A 7192-nucleotide genomic window follows, 5' to 3' on the forward strand; every position below is an offset into this window, starting at 1 on the left:
TTAATGCTGCTTGTAAAAAAAAAAATATATATAAATATATATATATATATATATATATATATATATATATATATATATATATATATATATATATATATATATATATGTATGTATTATGTATTAATATATATATATTAATGCTGCTTGTAAAATATATATATATATATATATATATATATATATATATATATATATATATATATGCAGCTTCAAGACTGGCAATGCCAAACAAAAAACAACAAAATAGTTTTTTGATAGTCTTCACTTTACTTAAACCTGGACTATGTAATTTTTCTGTGTAATAATGTGATACAGGAGAGAAGGAACTCGGAACGGCTGCCCCTCCTTTTCAGTCAAGCAATTACAGACACCTGCTCGGTAGCTCCTCCCTGAGAGACACAGGCACAAACAGACAGAGGAGTAGACATTAAACATGTCCCTATTCAAACTCTGGAAAACAAATGTAGTATTATTGTTCTCTTTACTCAATTTGACAGGTTACAAAGTAAGTATTAAAAAAGACACTTTTCACATATTCATTACCTGCAATCCTCCTCTTCATTTTCACTGGTATCTGGACTGCTGAAATCACTTTCAGTCTCCTGTTTCTCTTCCAGTACCATAGCAGAGCCCTGAGGGCCTAAAACAGCCTTGTACTGAAAGAGCACCTCTTTTAACAAATCTGAAACTTCAGACAGTCGTCTTCTGCAGAGACAGGAAAGGCCCTTGTTTCGCTTGTCTGTAAGTGAAAAGTGACAAACAAATCCAAATTACCATGACATATTCACTTTCTTTGTAATATTTGTTATAACTCACCAAAATTAGATGGTCAGTGTAATGTTTTGCAACTGCTTTCTAGTAAGATACGTCTCTTGCAAGGTAAAGTTAAAGTATGGTGTCCTTATCACCATCACTTCCTTGTTAATTGGTATGGTTACAAAGATGAAACTTGCCTTCCTCTGACATTTTCTTTTTAAGAGTTGCCTGCAACTTCTGCAACCATGAGCAGTGCTGGGCCATCTCCTGAACAAGTATTGACCTTTCCTCCTCCAGCCTCATTTTCAGCATGGCTTTGTTTAACATCTTTAACTTGTCTTCAATTTGTGCTACAACAGAGATAAATAAAATGTATAAATAACAATTTTGACTTGAGTCTTTACAAAACAAATCAGAGGCCTCAGGAAACTCAACTTACTGCTGCCATGAACTTCCCACGGCCATGTTGGGGACGGTTTGTCTCCTGATAGCGACTGCTCAATTTCATTAACATCAATTGGCATGGCAGGCTCATGGCTGTTATAGGTCTCTATGTCTTTTAATAATAGTCTTTTGCTCTCAGCAATTTTTCTGCGGAGGCGGTGACGGAACTTGCCACTATCTGTAAAGACATCAAGCAGAAGGTAAAAATAGTGACCAACAATGAAGTGAGCAATTATCTATAGATAATGTAATTATACCGTTTTGGCGGTATAGAGCCTGCTTCCGCTGCCTCATGTTAAGGTACCGTCCCTCAATGGACTGCTCTAGGGAAGTACCTGTCGTGTCTGGAAACACAGCACAAAAACACAATAGTTTAAAGAAGGACGAGTCGGGAGGGGGGGTGGGTGCCAAAAAAGGCTTACAGATAGTGGCATGCAGTATAGTAAGCTGTAGGCAGCTTAAATATCATGTTCCAAATGATCACTGCCAATGAGGAAGCACAAAGTGAAACATGTTATTGGTTCAAACTTACCACCAGCTGCCCATTCCCTAACATCAGACACCCACACTGTTTCATCGGTGCAAGCCAAGCTTTCTTTAAGGTCCGCTAGACTTGCAGTCTCCTCCTGAAGCCTCTTGCAAGTCTAATGCAACCGTTAAACAATACAGTTACACAAAGCTTCACAGTAACCAAAATTGAAACCATTTACAGAGAACACACCTTCACATATCTTGCAGACAATGCCCGATGTAGTGTTGTGTTTTTTTTGTAGTTCCAGGCCATAGCATGGATTGTAAGCATATCCAAACGTGCTGTTGAGAGTAAATGTTGAGTGAATGTCATACAATAAGCAATAAAAAAATGACATTAGAAGAGAAATACTACAATCACCTCCTTTCGACATGTATTTAGTCGTCAAGGCACAGCGGGAGAGGTAGCTGTTCACCTGTTCAACTTCCTCCCCCGCAGTTGACCCTGCTCCTTCTTGGTTTTTCCCACTCCATGTAATCTAGAAGTAAAAAGACATGTAAGGGATAATGTATTTTCCACTGGTCATTATTGGATAATAAGTAACGACAAGGCGAACAGGACCCTGACACGCAGCAGAGGGACTTGATACAGTTAAACATAATAAACGCTGAACATACCTCACACTTAGTGGAATGTGCTGTAGCATGCATGACGCTTAGGAAAGGCCTAATTGATGTTAGCTCCTGGAGATCAGGAAGAATGTTTGCTGATTTTTGTAAATATGGCCAGTATTTACACATTACATCCATAGCGATAAACCTTGGCTTTGAACTCATCAACTCCTTGTGCAGATACATGGGGTAGGCAAAGATTTCACCTAGGGATATACAAGTTGTATTAGAAATGCAAATATCCTATTATTGTACATTCTAAAGAGAGCATCATAATGGGAAACTCAACCAAGCAGTGGTATAAGCTGAACTAATAGTAATAATTGAGATGCTTCTCCATATGAGTATGGTATTTACCTTTTGTCCAAAGCAACATACAAATAACAACAGTACAAAGGTCACATTTGACAGCAAACAATTTATTATAATCTCACCTCTAAACATATTAAGCGCTTTAAGGAGGAAACCATGCCGACACACCGCAACCTCCATGCCCTCTTCGTCCAACTTGAAGGTTCTCCTAGAAGTCTCCTTCGCTGCTGTCCATGTGGAGCTCCCACATCTGCCTTGTCCAGGTAGCTGTGATGTAAATTAAACACACTATAAACATACTGTATTTTGTATGTAATACAAAATACAAAATACCTTGTATTTTGAAGTTGAGGGCAGTTTTTCACCAATGCAAAGAAAATTGGGCTGTAAAAGCATAGTAATTTAATTAACAAATAATTTGAAACCTGCCTGTTTCACAGCTTTATGCAAGACATCAACAAATGCAGACACAGATGTGTCTTCTGCGATAAATGCCCCTTCAAAAAAAGAAGAGTCAGAGCTGAGGAAGAAACGAAACAGAACATTTATCCATGCTGAATATTGAATACCAAAAAAATCCAGATCAATCTATCCTGGAAGAAAAAAATATCACCTTCCGTTTCTGAGGAACCTGTATAGCTTCCTGTTGCCATCCACAGAGATTGCCAGCATGTCTGGGGTGCAAGCGGGGCAGGTGAAAGGTGCACCACAGGACAAGTTATCTTCCTCAAAAGCACAATATGAAAACTCCAGGAAGCTGCGCTGCAGCGTGTCTCCACACACTGGTCCTGACTGAAAGATGCATTATATTAAATGTTACTTTGGAGATGTCTACATATGGTATGCAATTCTATTATATGATGAACACTAACCCGCCCACCACACTTTGTACGATGCTCCAGCAGCTTTGCAAAGGCTTGTCTGGACAGTGCCGGTGCAATGATTTTCAGTTCTCTTACACTGCTGAAAAGATTTAGGGAATACAATATAGAAGAGCTGGTGGTAGCTGGCCAGTATCCACTGTTTACGAGGTCCATGAATTCTGGAGCCCACTGCTGCTGGCATGTTTGGCATGCAAACAATGGCTGGTGCATGTCATACCGCCCTTGGGTTATAAGAAAACAAACCCATGGATACCTGAGCTTTTAGAAACAAACAGCTGGCACACTTTAAGACACTTGGGCTACATCTTGAGTAGAATCACACCAGCACAGTTCAAATAAGTATATATTTGTTTGTTTTATCATAATGACAATATATATTCTGTAATTTTTGAGTACTGTTATTTTGTACTGTTATTTGCAAAACATCGGCACGGAGCTGAATATTAAAAAAAGATTTTCAATAAGAGTTTAGAAATATTACCATTGATGGAAATGAAAATTACTGCTTTGCCAGGTGACACAGTTATGCTGGAGACTTCACAGGGACATTTTTGAGTTACTCTCACCATTGGCAAAATACAAGCTAGCAAAGGAAAAATAAACAAAATTACCCAACTAGATTAATTAGACAAGAGTACAAAAGAGTTTAGCAATTACCTACCTTGGTTGTGTGAGCTGTATCCTCCCTCCCCTTTTACAAAATATGTGGATGGGGGAATAGCTTTAAAAAAGCCCTGAAGGACTGACTCCCTATCGTGGAGTGGCCATCTCCTGTGATTCTTGGTATCGCAGGTTTCACAGAACCACTGATCTGGTAGACACTCTCTGCATCTAGGAACAAAATCAATGAACCAATTTAGTCATTGAATCAGCTCTTTTAAACAGCCCTGATTCCTCCATAAACATGCAGTTTATCCGAAACATGAAGACATCAATTAGTGATGCACTCTAAAAACCTAAAAGTATGAAAGAACATTAATGAGATCTCACCTAACAACCGCAGGCTTGCTGCAATGGCTACAAAATGGTTGGCCAACATCCTGTGTTTGGATGAGGCAATTAAGGTGGAATGGCCTTGCCTCCTTCCATCTTTGTGAGGCTTGCTGCTGCCTGAAAGTCCATGATGATGATGCCCTCTGAATTTCAGGGGAGTCAGACATCATAGCAGAGAGGCTCTCCATGTTTTTTTCTGCAAAGACAAATATAAATTTGGACCATTTTTTATGCAGATCTAAGATTTCGTAATAACGGGTAAATATCTTGCCAATGCTTTCGGTAACATAAATTTCAGAACTTTTCTAAAGCAACTTTCCCATAGTCTAAAGCAAAATTCAGCATTCTTTGAAACATGGATCAGGGTAAATTGGTATATATATATATCAAGGGGCTATATATATATAGCAAGGAGCAAGTGAAAAAATAACAGTAGCAGGCAGAATATGCAATGTATTAAAAAAAACAAAAAACTTATAGGCTACGTTTACCCGCGGGCGAAAACAATATATATTTCGGCGGGAGCGGGACAAAATCTTGCGGGAGCGGGCGGGAAAATCCGTTCCGCGTAGGTCTCTAGTCTAGACTCTAGAGGGCAATCCACTGAAAGAAGTCCGGATAATTAAACACGATTACGTTGCAGGATTACAACCGTAAAAACCTGAACCGAATATTGTGCAGTAAGCATTTTAAAAGGTTTTATATCAGACAAATGGAAACATCAAAGCAATGTCACAAAAAAATTAAATAGGGCATAATGCAGTCATGACAATACAACATAACGTTACATACTTGACTACACTTTTGCATGTAACGTTAGCCTATTTAATCGAATTATATAATATAGGCTTGTTCATGAAAAGTAATAATTGTAGCCTACCTTAATCAACGACTCCAGAGGGGAAGTAATTGAGGAGAGCGCCGTATCATCCGGATATTGTAAAAAAAAAAAAAAAAAAAAAAAAAAAAAAAAAAGCCGACCGAAAAAATAAATTAAATAAATTAAAATTATTTTTATTATTTCAACAGGGCATCAGAAGAAACTCCTTGGAGTGGAGCATATATATATATATATATATATATATATATATATATATATATATATATATATATATATATATATATATATATATATATATATATAAACTGAGCAACGTCAACGTATTGTATAGCTAGTGACAACATGTAGTCTTTTTGCTGTAAGAAGCGCAATGGTTATTTTTTATTTTTATTTGAATGTTTAAAATTACATAATTTAATATCAAGTCCTTGACACATTACTTTTACACATATAGTGTAAACAATATAGACACTATAGTTTAAATAAAAGCCCCACTCGGACCATGTTCTGGCTTACTGTAATATTTCACCGGTAATAAGACCGAAATAATATTATTAAAATAAAGAAATGAATGAATACAATGATAACATCGAAATAAATGTTGATAGATGTAGCGTTGTATAGTCTTAAAAATGTCAATAAACAGCAAAGCAACCCAGCTTCGAAATAATTACCGAAAAAGACCGAGAAAATAATACATAATTAACATATATAAACCGTGATAAGATCTCGTGAATAAATGTTGATTAAACAGCTTCCCTGCTGCTGCCCGACTCTCAGAAAGAATCGTGCTATTGCACGAAAGATGCATCCAATTGAAATGCATTAGTTTGAGAAACGTGCTGGATTTACGAAAATAACGAAATAAACGTGTCCCTGCCACGAATAAATAGATTAATTTACGTGACCATATCACGAATTGCCGTGTGACTGGGTTGGTGATAGTGTGGCTGGGCCTAAGTGACACCTGTCACACTCTGGGTCAATGGTTGGATCAATCCGTGCAAGCTTACATTTTGACCAGTGAACTCTATGAACCACCTTACATTGAATAAGGCAGTGGCGTGCACAGATAGATGAGGAGTGGACCCTACCCAGCACCGCCTCCCATGTTTCCTGGTCTATTTCAATATTAAGGTCTGAAGACCAACTGGTACGCAAACAGTCATTGGGAGCAGACTGTAACGTGGCAAACGTGCTGATTAACTTGGAAATTGAGCCTTTAGAGCAAACATCAAGACTTGGGATGGTATCAATGGCAGACAGAGGCGGGGCGATGGGAAAATTTGGAAATTTTTACAAACAAAGTCGCGTATTTGTAAGAAGCGAAAAAAGTGACTTCTCGGAATGTTATACAAAACATTTAGCTGATCAAAGGAGGCAAAAGTGCCTTCGATGTAAAGATCCGCTACAGAGTGGACACCTTGATTTTTCCAGTACACGAATGCACTATCCAGAATTGAAGGGAAAAACAATGGATTAGAATGTATTGAGGAAGATAGGGGCATGGCTTGAAATCCAAAATTACGTAAAAACTGAGTCCAAATTCTGAGACAATTTTTCACTATTATGTTATCTGAGTACTTCAGTGGAGAGAGGGTGGTAGGAAAACATAAAAGAGCCTTTAATGTGGAAGATTTGCAAGAAGCCTCCTCGATGTTTAACCATGCCGGAGTTGTCCAAATTATTTGAATCCAGCCAGTGTAGCATGGACCGCATATTCGCAGCCCAATAATAGGACTGAAAATTAGGAAGAGCGAGACCACACAGACGCCTTGGATTCCGCAGAATACTTTTTCGAATCTTTGGGGTCTTGCCA

The 7192-nt window shown here is 37.9% G+C and overlaps 1 protein-coding gene across 4 annotated transcripts; it reads right to left on the minus strand.

Moving 5' to 3' along the window:
• Positions 1–209: 209 nt before the first annotated feature.
• LOC137083848 (uncharacterized) lies at positions 210–4799 on the minus strand. Of its 4 annotated transcripts, XM_067449793.1 has the most exons (16): positions 4530–4799; positions 4201–4370; positions 4021–4122; positions 3528–3760; positions 3269–3447; positions 3085–3175; positions 2778–2922; positions 2350–2549; positions 2093–2210; positions 1922–2013; positions 1733–1844; positions 1458–1544; positions 1196–1378; positions 954–1106; positions 544–739; positions 210–389 (listed from the first exon to the last, which is right to left on the minus strand). In XM_067449793.1, the coding sequence occupies exons 1-16, from the start codon at positions 4718–4720 to the stop codon at positions 362–364; spliced, it is 2280 nt and encodes a 759-aa protein (XP_067305894.1). In that variant the 5' UTR covers positions 4721–4799; the 3' UTR covers positions 210–361. The 4 variants fall into 4 exon arrangements, with proteins under 4 accessions (XP_067305894.1, XP_067305897.1, XP_067305895.1 ...); XM_067449796.1 differs by lacking the exon at positions 4530–4799 and having other exon boundaries at positions 3536–3618; positions 4201–4215; XM_067449794.1 differs by lacking the exon at positions 4530–4799 and having other exon boundaries at positions 3528–3618; positions 4201–4215.
• Positions 4800–7192: the final 2393 nt, after the last annotated feature.

Source organism: Pseudorasbora parva, chromosome 7, assembly GCF_024679245.1.
Source record: "Pseudorasbora parva isolate DD20220531a chromosome 7, ASM2467924v1, whole genome shotgun sequence".
Lineage (NCBI taxonomy): Eukaryota > Metazoa > Chordata > Actinopteri > Cypriniformes > Gobionidae > Pseudorasbora > Pseudorasbora parva.

What these genes read in the sequence shown, in the direction of transcription:
- LOC137083848 (XM_067449793.1), bottom strand. Translation starts at nt 4,720, where the DNA reads ATGGAGAGCCTCTCTGCTATGATGTCTGACTCCCCTGAAATTCAGAGG. An exon ending in GGCTCTATACCGCCAAAACG is followed by an intron (nt 1,379 to 1,457) that starts GTATAATTACAT and finishes ATGTCTTTACAG; the next exon opens with ATAGTGGCAAGTTCCGTCAC. An exon ending in GTGGGAAGTTCATGGCAGCA is followed by an intron (nt 1,107 to 1,195) that starts GTAAGTTGAGTT and finishes TCTCTGTTGTAG; the next exon opens with CACAAATTGAAGACAAGTTA.